The 14,499-nt window shown below is 38.9% G+C and overlaps 1 protein-coding gene across 2 annotated transcripts in view; it reads left to right on the forward strand.

Moving 5' to 3' along the window:
• LOC123872272 (hemicentin-2) overlaps positions 1-14,421 on the forward strand; it is a 143,012-nt gene extending 128,591 nt beyond the window's left edge. Inside the window, exons 3-15 of one of the 2 annotated variants that reach the window (XM_045916454.1) lie at positions 2,604-2,753; positions 3,345-3,528; positions 3,808-4,002; positions 5,717-5,911; positions 6,556-6,627; positions 6,916-7,036; positions 7,571-7,714; positions 8,139-8,323; positions 8,644-8,799; positions 9,619-9,735; positions 10,196-10,229; positions 10,650-10,827; positions 14,288-14,421. In XM_045916454.1, coding sequence (XP_045772410.1) covers positions 2,604-2,753; positions 3,345-3,528; positions 3,808-4,002; positions 5,717-5,911; positions 6,556-6,627; positions 6,916-7,036; positions 7,571-7,714; positions 8,139-8,323; positions 8,644-8,799; positions 9,619-9,735; positions 10,196-10,229; positions 10,650-10,818 — 1,722 coding nt within the window. In that variant the 3' untranslated portion in view covers positions 10,819-10,827; positions 14,288-14,421. The remainder of the gene's footprint in view (positions 1-2,603; positions 2,754-3,344; positions 3,529-3,807; positions 4,003-5,716; positions 5,912-6,555; positions 6,628-6,915; positions 7,037-7,570; positions 7,715-8,138; positions 8,324-8,643; positions 8,800-9,618; positions 9,736-10,195; positions 10,230-10,649; positions 10,828-14,287) is intronic. The other variant, XM_045916455.1, reaches the window with a different exon arrangement.
• The last annotated feature ends 78 nt before the right edge of the window (positions 14,422-14,499 follow it).

Raw genomic sequence — 14,499 nt, forward strand, 5'->3', positions numbered from 1 at the left:
AAATTTTTAATTTACACTTGTTAATAACTGAACCGAAAGCAATAGCTTCGTTATGGTATTTTTGTTAAAACTGTGTATTGTAGCTAAAAGTGATCATGTTAGCCAATCTCACTTCACACTAATATTATAAAGGCGAAAGTTTGTATTTGTGTGTGTGTGTGTGTGTGTGTGTATGTGTGTGTATGTTTGTTACTCTTTCACGCAATAACTTCTGAATGGATTTGGCTGAAATTTGGAATGGAGATAATATCCTGGATTAGCACATAGGCTACTTTTTATCCCGGAAAATCAAAGAGTTCCTACGGGATTTCAAAAAACCGAAATCCACGCGGGCGAAGCCGCGGGCATCTTCTAGTCAGAAATAAATTATTGCGATTACCACATCAATTGCATTTAACAAATATATTACAACCAAATAATAACTATAGTCTAGGTACAAATAATAGCAAGCGGGATCCAAACCATGATTATTTATTGTAGGTGTAGTATTTATGAGTTAAAATGACAAAGCCATAATTATTATGAGGGCTCTCTCCGTCACTCGTTTCATACAATCGTAGTTCCAATTTCATTTGAATATTAAGCAACCAAAGTCCATGAAATGCAGACATATTCTAGAAACTAATATCTGCGGTTTTCCAGATTTCTGTTAAAATATTCGGTTTCAAAGTTACGCGGTCTTAAAAATTTTCATACAAATCTTTGAGCCCCTGTAATTTTAAAACTATATACAACTACATTTAGAAAAATCGAAAACACCACGGACACCGATATTAGTTTCTAGAATATGTCTGCAAAATTTCATGGACTTTGGTTGCTTAATATTCAAATGAAATTGGAACTACGATTGTATGGAACGAGTGACGGAGAGAGCCCTGTTATGGAGCGTATGATAACTGATAAGTTAATAATGATATGTGATATGCGATGCACTCCACATGATTGTTTCGCGCAATAATCTCTATGGTCGTACACATCTGACAGCGTTTGTAGTGGCGACTGGCAGCGACGATGCACTGTAATCTGTAAACCAAGCCTCAATTGTTATTGGGTAGACTAGGTTAAATTGTTTACGTATATCGAACCTGTATAATTGTTAAGGTGGATGGATGCGACGGGTCTGTCCGCGAAATTCAAATTTAATTTGGTGTTTCGGAATTTGTAAACTATTACGACAATGTAGGCTTATGGCACTTTAATTGTGCCAATGACAGTATCATCCTCCCAGGCATCAGTCATGATTAGCATGGCTAATATTCTTTTTAAAAAAAAAAAAGTGGAAAAGGGCAGGGCACGTAGTTCGAAAAATCAATAGACATTGGAGTCCCAACTCCCAAGGTGCTGGAATGGCAACTTCACACCAGAATGCTCAGCGTTGGACCCCAACACGTTGCTACACCCTACCAGATAAACAGACGACATGGTGAAGACCATGGCATGTATAAGTCCCTACAAGAGACCTACGAGTGTATCCAGTCTGTCGGTGATGATGATGATGATGATGACAGGAGAGGTTTATTGTTTTAAATTAGAGCCTCGATAGCTCAACGGTTGAGGAGCGGACTGAATTCTGAAAGGTCGGCGGTTCAAACCCCACCCGTTGCACTATTGTCTTACCCCTGGCACAAGCTTTACGCTTAATTGGAGGGGAAAGGGGAGTATTAGTCATGATTAGCATGGCTAATATTCTTTAAAAAAAAGTGAAATCGTAGTAAACTAATTAAAGTTTTTTTTTTTTGAAAATAGGTCTGATTTATGAAATAATATCAGCAGAGACTAAGGATATGTTCTATAGGTTATTTCTTCTCTTGTTTCTGGTTCTTCTACAACACAATTTTTTGCTACGCTCAAACAGTCAAACTAGAGTTTATTTTCAAACTGTTCCGGAAAAAATAAGCACCGAATTAGAAACTTCCTTTTCATGTCAGCGCTTCTAGTAGTGAACGAAAGCTTCACAAATAGTGAAGCTTTCGTTCACTAGATACAAATTGAATGTAGCTAAGCGAAATCCTCGTAAACTTAGTTACGTTTACTTACTCGTAAAATTACAATGGAGTCGAGGATCAGATAAATTGCTTGAAAGTCAATTGAAAAGCTGCAATAGCTTAAAGCTGGACGGAAAATCGAAATTGGTTTGAATCTCAATCGAAGCACAATTAAGGGGCAGTACCTACTTACCTACAGAGCCAGAACACGTCTGAATGCGGGCTTGGATAATACTTTATTGTCGTCATTTGAGACGACCTAGTCCCAAAATTGACCCTTATAATTCCGTTCTTCAAAATAGTTACACTTACGGTACTATAGACTTGGCTCAGTTAGTGGTACAGTTTTAGTAGATTGTAAAACTGTTAGTGGTATAATTAACTTCTAAATTCCTTAATAGATTGAAATGTATGGACTATCGTAAGAACTCAGTTGCTATACATATAAATTTGAAAAAAATTCAATGGCTGTAAATTTTGTAGAAAAAAATCAATGCATATTATGGCAACTGTATGGCGCCATTTTCAAATACTCCCTACCACAAAAATTTTACTTTAGGGCACTCGTGTTTTTTTTAATTACGACTTGTTACTTATCGAAAGTTTCTTTGTTTACAGCCAGTTGGCATCTACCGAGGCAAATACGAGTGGGCAAATGAAGACAGTCCCGTGGGTGGAGACTGCTCGCTATGGGTGCGGGCGGCGACGCTGCAGCTTGACGATGGACAGTGGCAGTGCCAGGTCACAGCCAGCAACTATGATGTTCAGGTAAGGGGAAAAATCTTTGTATCCAGTTGGCATTACTGAGATAAATGAAGACCGTCCTATAGATGGAGACTGCTGCTGGGTGAAGGCCTCATCTTGACTGCTCATCGTGACATAGTTTGCTCGCTATAGATGCAAGCTGCCCTGACACTGCTGTGCTGCTGCCATACCCATCATCAAGGCACCTGTTGCCTTTAATACCCTCTAACTATGATGTCCTGACTCCTGGTTAGGGTAAAAATCTTACCCATCTAAGATTTTTGTTATTATTTAGTAACTAGTAATATGAGTAGATAAGGTTTGAACGTATCTTTAGGAATCCAAAAATGGGTGGCTAGGATTTTATTGATCCTTAGCAATAGGTGATACATTAACGTTTTAGTTCAGGCAGAATGAGATATCTAAGTTTATCCTTACTAATTTATATTTAATGTCGTAACTACCATCTTACGTGACCATGATCTTATATTATGACGTCTCAATAACTTATTGGTAGGCGTTTTTTTGGGATGATAATGCAACATGAACTCACAGATCCGTTTTCCGTACCAATTGAACTGCCATCACCACTAAAATGTCCATTCAACATTTCAGGATGCTCTGTCCAGCCCACCAGCCGCATTAGCAGTTCGAGTGCCCCCGCAAACTCCTCGGATCCTCTACAACGGGTCACACATCATGCCAGGCCAGAACATCACCGTGCCAGCGGGAGGTCGAGCCACTGTGGTCTGCGAAGCTAGATACGGCAACCCACCCGCTTATATTGAATGGTATTTAGGTAAGATATGTTTTTGATGACAAGTTAACCCTTGACAGCTATTTCACCTCTTAGTTCTCGAAAACTTAGTCTTGTTCTTCTTCCGGCCCTTATCCCATGCTACGTGGGGTCGGCACAACATGTCTTCCTCATCCACTCTCTTCTGTTATCCATCAACGTATCATCTACCCCTTTTATACACATATCCTCTTTCACGCAATCCATCCACATTTTCTTTGGTCTTAACCATGGTCTTTGGTCATACTTAAAACACTTAGTTATGTTTATATTCGTTTGCAGAAAAGGAACGTCTAACAGCCTGGAGTCAGACCAATTCATCAGAGGTGGAACGACCAAGAGTGTGGGCAGCTCGATCCGTGCTGGAACTGGGAGCGACCAGGTCCGCCCACGGAAGGCAGCTGTCCTGCAGAGCTCACCATCCGTCTTACCCCTCCCCGTATTACAGGGACTCTTATACTATGCTTGATGTTACATGTAAGTATTGCTAATTCTTTTTTGAGGGGTCAATACCAAAATGAAAAAACCGGCCAAGCGCGAGTCAGACTCGCGCACTGAGATCCGTACTCGGGTATTTTTTCCAACATTTTGCACGACAAATCAAAAACTATTATATATAAAAATAAATAAAAAGCCATTTTAGAATGTACAGGTAAAGCCCTTTCATATGGATGCCCCACTTGGTATAGTTATCTTACTTTGAAAATTGAAACAAATTTTAATTTTTTTTTAATGATGTGACCACGAATTCGCGGTTTTCAGATTTATTCCTGCACTTGTGCTATAAGACCTACCTACTTGCCAAACGTGATTCTAGGTTAACGGGAAGTACCCTATAGGTTTCTTGACAGACAGACAGACAGACAGACAACAAAGTGATCCTATAATGGTTCCGTTTTTCCTTTTGAAGTACGGAACCCTAAAAAGGACTCTTATGTTGCAACTAAATCCGTCCGTCACATAATCTGCACGTTTCAGTTATATTATTTTATCGAATTGTACGATGTACTAATAGTACTTATAGGTACATCGTAAACTGTGCTTCTACTTTTAGCGATAAGAATATAATTTGTTAATTTTAATAACATCAAAGAATGCTTAGTGTTCGGATTAAAAGCTTTTAGAAATTAATAATACCTTGTGTTTAACCCCCGACCCAAAAAGAGGGGTGTTATAAGTTTGACGTGTGTATCTGTGAATCTGTGCACCTATCTGTCTGTGGCATCGTAGCTCCTAAACTAATGAACCGATTTTAATTTAGTTTTTTTTTTTGTTTGAAAGGTGGCTTGATCGAGAGTGTTCTTAGCTAATAATTTAAGAAAATTGGTTTAGCCGTTTGAAAGTTATCAGCTCTTTTTTAGTTACTGTAACCTTCACTTGTCGGGGGTGTGATAAATTTTTAATTTACATTTGTTGTTATTACTACTACACTAGAAATAGTGTGCCAAAAGTGTTTAATTAAAAAACATATTTAACTTTTAATTTAAATGCTTGCGTGCAAGACTTCAGGGCTCAGGTGTATGTCTAGGCAGTGTTTCATGTCTAGCGTTCCTGTTATCTACCGTAGTTTCACATCAAAGGATTGTTTTACCTACTTGAATTTTATTTATTAAAGTTTTTGTTTATTTTAAAACAAAGGTCTTTTGAAAATTTTATACAAAATCTAGGTATAGCATCTATATTTAAAACTATGTAGACGTTTTCTGTATGTGATGTACATACAGAAAACGTCTACATAGTTATAATATATAAATATACTACACATCACACTAATATTAGAAAGGCGAAGTTTGTGTGTATGTTTGTTACTCCTTCACGCAAAACCTACTAAATGGATTTGACTGAAATTTGGAATGAAGACAGATAATATCCTGCATTAGCATATAGGTTACTTTTATCCTGGAAAATCAAAGAGTTCCCACGGGATTTCGAAAAGCCTAAGTCCACGCGGATGAAATCGCGGCCATCAGCTAGTAATATTATAAAAGCGAAAATGTGTTTGTTTGTTAGTTTGCTGGTTTTTCCTATAAATAATCACGCGGCAGTTTTACGATCGTAAAACTGCCGCAACGGACCGACGGATTGACCTAATTTTTGTATGAATACCGTTGGAGATGGTATTTCTTGTACGATGGCACGAAACAAATTCGACTCGCACTTGACTGGTTTTTTTTTCATCTTTTCTTTCCAGTTACTCCAGAAGTATCCATCATCGGTGCTGACGCCAGTTCGCTGGCAAGCCTGGAAGAAGGTTCCAGCGCGCTGACCCTCGAATGCAGAGCGGACGGCAACCCTAGCCCTTACGTCTGGTGGACCAAGGACGGCCTAGTCATTGCCACTAATGGTGCTAAACTTATAAGGGCTCCTATATCGAGGAATGACTCAGGTTAGCATAGACTTTTAAGATTAATTTGGTAGGTTTAATATGCTATATTAATTCCGGACGATTCTTGAAAACTCATCTTCATCAACCGACCAAGCTGGCTAACTGCGGATTAGTAGACTTCTCACAACTTTGAGAACATTATATGAAGAACCATCAGGCATGCAGGTTTCCTCGCGATGTTTTTCCTTTGCCGTTAAGCAAGTGATATTGATTGCTTGATATTTGATTGCAATTCCGGAAACTTAGGTTGAGATCTATAGAGCGCACTTTGACTCTGCTCAGACTTAAGTTTCAGTTAAAATGAAACAGATTTATGCCAGCGGTATAACGCTGTCTCATTTTAACAGTGACTTAAGCAAAGGTAACGTACGCCCTATTCTCAGGCCCTTTGCTATTATCATCTTTTTTCCTTTTCCAAATTCTGTGTAATCGATATTTTGGTCAGAATTTCCCGCCCTTTTCGAGGATGCTGAATTATTTTTCTCAGCAGATCTTGTTTTCATCATCTTCATCTCAAGCCATCGCTGGCCTCCTCTCACATACGGGTCCTCTCTCAGAATGAGGTCAGAGTCCACCAAACTGGCCAAGAGCGGATTGGTCGATCTTGTTGTAAAAAAAATTGAAAGCACCTTCTTGATTTTCAGGGATATATGGATGCCAAGCAAGAAATTCATTAGGGACGTCGGATTCAGTGAAAATAGAAGTTGATGTCAAATGTAAGTTTTATATGTCCTTTTTCCTTGTATTCTTTTGTATCACTATAGGTGTAGCGCATAACTGAGTAAGCCCCTGGGGTGTGGAGCGGTGAATGAGGGGTGACAGTTGTCACAAGTTGACGAAACACTGAACTCTCGCGTCACGTCATCACACCCCTTCCGCACCGTTCCACGACGGCAAAAAACAACCCAGCTATGCGTTATGCCTATACTATACCTACTGACTTTACCTGACAAAACTTAGTATACCTAAAATTAGCTTGAAACTTAAAATTTCGTTTTTCACAGACCCTCCAAGAGTCACATGGGTAGGACCAGACACAGTGGTTGAAGCGAATCTATTTTCCGAAGTCACGTTGGAATGCAAGGCTGATGGAAACCCGTCTCCCTCTTACCAATGGTACCACAAGTAAGTTTACAGAAATATTAGTTTTATCAATAATTGTCCCAAAATTAAAAAAAATATTGTTAGAAACTAGGGTGAGGGTTTCAGTGTTTACAATGAAGATAACCGTAATTAATAGATATAAAATAAATTAAGCTAGTTGTTCCGTGTGCAGATGTGTAGGTCTTATCCGCAAAGTAATGCCTGCATCTATCTAATCCATAAATTATATAGTCGTGCACGTAATAGAGACATAAAAGCACTGCTTACCCTAGTCATAACAACTCGGTACTTAGTTGATAATTGATATGCCAGTAAATAATTTCTTATCTTAATGCGTACCCTGGCTTCTAAACGCTATTGTATTCTAATACATATAATATGAGTGTTTAGATAGGGAATTTCACTTATAAATGCCCTAATTCCTCCAACTCACTAACGGTTAAAGGTATAGCAATTCCATTTTATGATTTTTTGGTACTGCTACCATTAAATAACATTCAGAATGTCTCGAACTCAATACCCATTCCAGGACTTATATGTATAATTTTATTTCAGTCCCAACCTATCAGCATTGAGTGGGCACCTAGAAGACGGATACCCCATATCATCCACCCCTCAGTTGCTGTTGCACAACGTGTCATACACCCAGCATGGACGGTACACTTGTATTGCGACCAATCACATTGGACTTGAGGAAAGGTAATGACTATTTAATTATGCTATTTATTAGATCTGACGGTTTAGTAGATCCAAATTATAAGGATCCATCAAGAAGACTATTTTATAATTTAACTTAGATCTGGTTACGCAGGTAAGGCTTCTACTGCAACCTTCCACCTAACCGAAAAACACACACACTGCAGTCCTATCGAAATACTGTTCAAAAGTAGTATAGCTATTACTAATTTAATAGGTATAGCTTCCCACCAGATACACCATTCCCTAATCTCATTCGTATGAGAATCTTAGCCAAAACTACGAGACAAGCATTCGAATCTCTGCACCAGATTTTCGATTTATTGTCAAGATCGGTTCAACAGTTGAGCCGTGAAAAGATAACAGACAGATATTTTAGAGCGGTTCAAATCATACAAGAAAAACTAACTAATTAATGTAATACTAGGAGTCATCAGTCAGAAGCAATTACTCTCAACGTGCTAGGCCCACCAGTGGGAGAGCCCATGACCACAGCCCACGCGTGGAGTGGCACGGAGGGCAGAGTACAGACCTCCGTCTGCGCTGATCCTCCGCCGAGAAGAGCCGCTTGGCTGTGGGGCAGCCTGAGGCTCGACGTACCTTCGCATATTGGTAAGTTGAACTCCTACTACTTTTACTACTGTACTGTACCTATTATTTGTAGGAAATAAAACATCTGACTGACGTTAGAGGTCAACAAACGTTGCGTGAGTAGGCCACTTGGAGTCAATGCCGCGTCGAAGGTGGGGCATTGACTCGAATTTTGCACGCTATACCTTGCGGGTTTGAAAAATACTAAATCACTAAAACTACAAAATAAGGCAATTTATTTATCAAGGTTAATGGCATTGGATTGTGTTTAGGTAGTATAATAATAACGTCTTTGCTTGCGTGCTGGTTACACCCTGTAGTAAAAATTGCTTTTTCCGCAGGTCGATACAAGACGTTGGAGCCTACGAACATCAACGGGTGCTATCGTTACATACTGCTAATCAGCAGTACGAGCTTGTCAGACGCGCGCGTATACGTGCTGCATGTTGAAAACGAGCGAGGCTTTTCGTCACACTCTGTGGCCCTTACTGTTCATGGTAAGTATCTCTTTCCCCAGGCCTGCGATTAGGCCTAAAATGAAAGCCAAAGCACAGTGTAAGGACGTGATATTGGCCAAGTGCATTTTGCTGGTGTGGCACTACTAAAAGCCATTTAACAAAATAGAAGAAGAAGGAAAGAAACAGTACTTGACGCCGTTGATCTCATGATAAATGACGACCACAACGATTCTACAAGTACTTAGTCTGCCTTGTGGGCCGTCTCGGGTCGCTCCCTACAGCTTGATTGCTCTGTCTAGATGGCTTTGTCGAAGCTTTGGTAGGTGATCATAATATACTACCTTACTCTGTGGCTATAGTGTGACGATCGCAATCGCCTCTGGTTGACCGACAGTCTCGCTTAAATTGGCTTAAAGGCCCAGAAAGAGTATGGGCTTAATGAAAACTGCCATACCCCTTCCAGGTTAACCAGCTTCCATCTTGGACTGCGTCATTACATACCACTAGGTGAGATGGTAGTCAAGGGCTAACTTGTATTTGAATTTTGAAAAATGCATTTTTGGAGCAAAAATACTTTGGGATTGTATTGATGTGCCTTTTAAACTATTAAATATCACTTGCTTTTACGGCGAAAGAAAACATCGTGAGGAAAGCCGAAGGCCTGAGAGTTTTCCATGATTTTCTACTTGATAGTATAAAAGGATAAACATCTTATTATGCTCTCTACCAGTAGCTCCTACTCCTCATTTGTCTTCTTTTGAATTTGCAATTAATTCTAAATGTATTACAAAATTTTAAGTAAAAATTTGAACAAATTGGCGTTCCAAATAGATGACGTGTAACAATTTCTTCACGCAGAGAATTTTTCGCTAACAGAGACAGCGCACGTTGCACCGCTCATCGCTGCAGCGCTGCTCATTGCGGCGCTGCTGGTCATCGTGCTGTGCCTCATCGTGCGCTGCAAGCGACGGAGAGGTGAGTTCCACTCATGTATAATACGGACAAGCGTCCTGACTCTGTTCAGGGAAACCAGTTAATTGGGAAGTAAGAAAAGGCACGTCAACCGAACGTAGGTTACGTTCACCAACAACTACCAAGTAAGTATAGAAAGTACCAGCTATACCTACTCACTTATTTGGTCCCTATGAAAAAGGGCCCCAGATGGGTTCGAAACTAATCGAGCTTACATCGACTAAATACGTGAGTATAGCTAGTAGGTACTTTCTGTACTTAAAATAGAAATAACTTGCGATAGTTTAAAATTAAAACTACCAAGTAGTTACTACACTCCTCTTTTATTTTCCGTATTTTACCTACTCATCAGGGTAGCTGGTAGCAGGTAGCTTCACACATGACTGCTATCGCAAATAGACTTTCCCAATATAGTATTGCTATAGCAATAGACGTTTAAATATTGTTTTTTATTTATTTACAGAAACCGCCGAATACAAGACTGATGATTTAGATAGGTGAGTCAAAAGTTTGTTCATTTCCATTTTCCACCATATCTAGTTGTGAAAGTGTGTTGTAAACGTGGTGTTGCCATCGGTCACCCCCAATATTCTTCATATATCCACTACATTATATACCTACATCTAAATATATAAAAGGAGAAGGTGACTGACTGACTAATCTATCAACGCACAGCTCAAATTGGACGGTCTGGATTCAAGTTTCAAATAAACTAAAGTTCACCGTTTCGTTGGCCAACTCCTCAATAGATTTATTGAGGAGTTAGATGTATTTTATTTGACTAACGAACAACTGTTATACATACAAATATTTATAAAAAAGAGCAATTTATAACTAAATTTATAACTAAAAGACACATCGTATAAACGTTAATAAATGGCTAGTACAGAAGATAAGAAGATTCCTCTGTCCAACAGCGAGAAGACGGTGCTGCCAGCGGACGCGGTGTACTCGCCGCAGCAGCCGCGCGCGGGCGCGCGCGTGGGCGCGGTGGCGGAGCGCGCGGCGGCGGGCGCGCGCTACTCGCCCGGCGCGCTGCAGGTGCGGCGCGCGGCCGTCGTGCTGCAGCCCCCCACCACCGTGTGAACTGCACAGGTGTGGACGCACCCTCACTTATACATATATGTCGCAGGTATATTCTCAAAGCCGGGATATTACAATCTCACTAGTGATATTTTAAACGGTAGATTGTCAGTCAATTGACTTCATTTCTTGCGATTTATCGGCCTGGTTTTAGTGACATTGTAATGCCACGGGGTCATTAGTGTCATTATAAAAAAACTAGATATATTATGAGTGATGTTGCCAGTGGGAGACTTTAATCATTCTGACTGGTCAATCCTTTTTCAACCCTCATCGTTTTCAACATCGGAAATGGACCACTCAGAGGCGGCATCATAATTTAACGACCAGTGAAATTGTCAAAATATCATTGCCTTACAATATCACTGTAGTGACCTCGTGACATTATAATGACACTAAAATAAGAACGTTGAATTGCAAGAAATGAAGTCGATTGACAATCTGCCGTTTAGTTATAATATCACTAGTGAGATTGTAATATCACAGCTTTGATAATATACCTGCGACATATACACGAATAACATAGATTTTTGGCGTTTTCCTAACATCGGTTTTTTACGCACAGCATCAAAGTCAAGTCATTTATTCAAATTGGGTACTATTGTACACTTTCTGATAGTCAAACAATGATATAAATAGTGGTGTTAATTAATTACGTTAACTTAAAACTAAAGCTACGAGGGTTCCTTCCCATCCGAATCCAAGAATTTCCGGATAGTAACCGTTGTACTATTTTTATATTTTTTAATGCCATTACAAGTTAGCCCTTAACTGCGGCCTCACCTGGTGGTAAGTGATGACGCAGTCTAGATGGAAGCGACCAGCCTTGCGCGTGTTAATTGCACGGGTGTGGACGCACCCTCACTTTGTGTCACGGATAACATAGAATTTTGGACGATTTCCTAACTTTTCTTCTTTCTTTCTTTTTCTTGCCCCTTTCCAATTTAATTTAGAGTAGAATTTCTTTATACGTAACCCCCAAGATTTTCTGACTGCTGGGTGATTTGCGAATTCAGTGTTCATGACTTGACATTGGTTCGCTCTACATTTGCTGCTTCCCTGAGTGATAATAAAATATTTTTTCGTAGAAAACCTTCAATGGCTTAAAGATAAATGTCAAATTATCGATGTTGAACACTGAGTTAGTGAATCATCTTATAGGGTTGTCATTGGCGAGATGTTACAATGTTAACAATCTGAAACCACCATGTTACAATCTGAAATTGTAGCATGATGGTTTGCGCAGGTTTAGACTAAAAATTGAAACAAGCGCGGCTGAGATCTGGTTTTGTAGATTTGGGTTTCTAAAATCCAAATGTTGACCTGCTTGTTTAGTTCAAAGTATAACTAATAAGTAGATACATACTTAGTCTTGAAAACAAACGCAGCCTCGGATGCTCAGTAAGGTGTCAGTTACCGTGGGAACCTGTTACATCTGCACCAGTATGAATCTATACTATCTATATATACTAATAAATAAAATTGGAATGTCTGTCTGTACTTTCGAAATAACTACCGCATATTAAGGTGATATGGTTATTTGAACGATACTATAACTGAATCACACGTTTTTAAAATTTTTGTCTGTTTGTCTGTCTGTCTGTCTGTCTGTCTGTTTGAAAAGGCTAATCTTGGGAACGGCTGAACCGATTTTGACGGGATTTTCACAGACAAGTAGAGAATTGACCAGGGAGTAACATAGGCTACTTTTTTAACCGACTTTCAAAAAGGGAGTTGTGTTTTTCTACCTATGTACACCGAAATCTCCGAGATTTCTGAACCGATTTGCGTCATTTCTTTTTTAATCGATAGAGGAACTTTGCGACATTGTTTCATAAAAAATTTGGAGTCCAACTCCTCAATCCTGATGCTGCAGGGGATCTGACCAATCCACGCGGGCGAAGCTGCGGGCATCAGCTAGTACATAATAATTGGCTGTAATATAATAACTGACTGTAATGACCTTTATAAACTAAGTAGGTACGCACTACGCACTAAACGGGTAAACCAAAAAATTGTGGGCTGCAATTCAGTTAATAACTTAGTGTAGTGTCTTACTAATTTTAATGGCTACGTAAAACACGACTTTTGTTCACAATTACCCATTTATACTCTATCCACGTAGAGAAGTTAGTATAATAAATGCTCTCTCTGTCACGTAATTCCATACTAATGATAGAGACAAAAATCTCAATGCGCGCTAACCGTTTTGACGCACCCACCAATCACAAACGTAACTATGATTTCTAATTGAATTTCGAATGTTTTTGAAAACATTTTGTGATTGGTCGGTGAATGGTCGGAAAATGGTTAACGCCCACTGATATTATTGTCTCTGTCATTTGTATGGGATTACAAAACAGAAAGAGCGCTATACTAATTTTTCTGTGGATCATTGATTTTGAAAGAGCTGTGGATAGATAAGTAGATTTAGTTTGATAAATAGAAAACTATATTGCACACAAAACAAAGAAACTAAAAACTTAAAACAATTGTAGCTATGCAAAGGCGGCCTTATTGCTCAGAGCAACATCAACCAGGCAACCTTTGGTGAAAGGAGAAGCTAGGAGTATAGACTATAGGTGTAATATCCCAAACACTTTATTAAAATACATGATCACTTGCGTTTATTCACCTGACACCATGATTCACCGCAATAGCAACGTTTCATTATAATAAGTGCGGGGCAGCGCGATAATCTACGAGGCTTTTTAAACAAATTAAAAAAGCTACTATTAATCGTAGCCACAAATATGATTAAATACGTTTTAGATTATTATTTAGTCTTCAAAAAGTAAAGCTTATTAATCTCCTTTATATTTCATACTTCAGTGTTAATCTTTTAATTCTGGGCGTTGTCTTTCATAGGAGGTTAATGAAGGTTTCCTTCAATGTTAACAGGGCTCTCTCCGTCACTTACTCCATACAATCGTAGTTCCAATTTCATTTGAATATTAAGCAACCAAAGTCCATGAAATTTTGCAGACTAAACTAAACTAGAGAAACTAATATCTGTGCCTGTGGTGTTTTAGATTTTTCTAAAAATATGTAGTTTTAAAATTACAGGGGCTCAAAGATTTGTATGTGAATTTTTAAGACCGTGTAACTTTGAAACCGAATATTTTAACAGAAATCTGGAAAACCACAGGCATGGATATTAGTTTCTACAATATGTCTGCAAAATTTCATGTACTTTGGTTGCCTAATATTCAAATGCAACTATTACTATTGGAACTACGTTTGAATAGAGCGAGTGACGGAGAGGCCCCTCTTAAAACATAATATTATTTAATTGCTTATAACGCACGCAACTCTGAAAAGTTAGAGATTCCGTGTGTACGAAATTTTTGACACTTGTGAAACTTAAATGTTAATTCTCTTTGTGGTTGCATAATATTATATCCACCTGACTTAATCTTTACTATGTTTTTCGTATAACTTCGTGTACTAATTTGTCATATTTTTTCCATAGGCAGCGTTGTCGGCGTTGGAACAGGAAGCCAAAGAAAACGTGTATGCGGTCCTTGACCCGCATATACAATACGAGTTAACTATAAATAAGCACGGGGAACCGCCTAAGTACTTATCGCTATCTAAGCCTCTAACTCACCAAAGAACGCACGCTTTTGACCCGCAAAATATTAAATTTAATGAAATTAACAACAATTACAGTAACAAAAACAA

The sequence above is a fragment of the Maniola jurtina genome, chromosome 15 (assembly GCF_905333055.1).
Source record: "Maniola jurtina chromosome 15, ilManJurt1.1, whole genome shotgun sequence".
In the NCBI taxonomy this organism is placed as follows: domain Eukaryota; kingdom Metazoa; phylum Arthropoda; class Insecta; order Lepidoptera; family Nymphalidae; genus Maniola; species Maniola jurtina.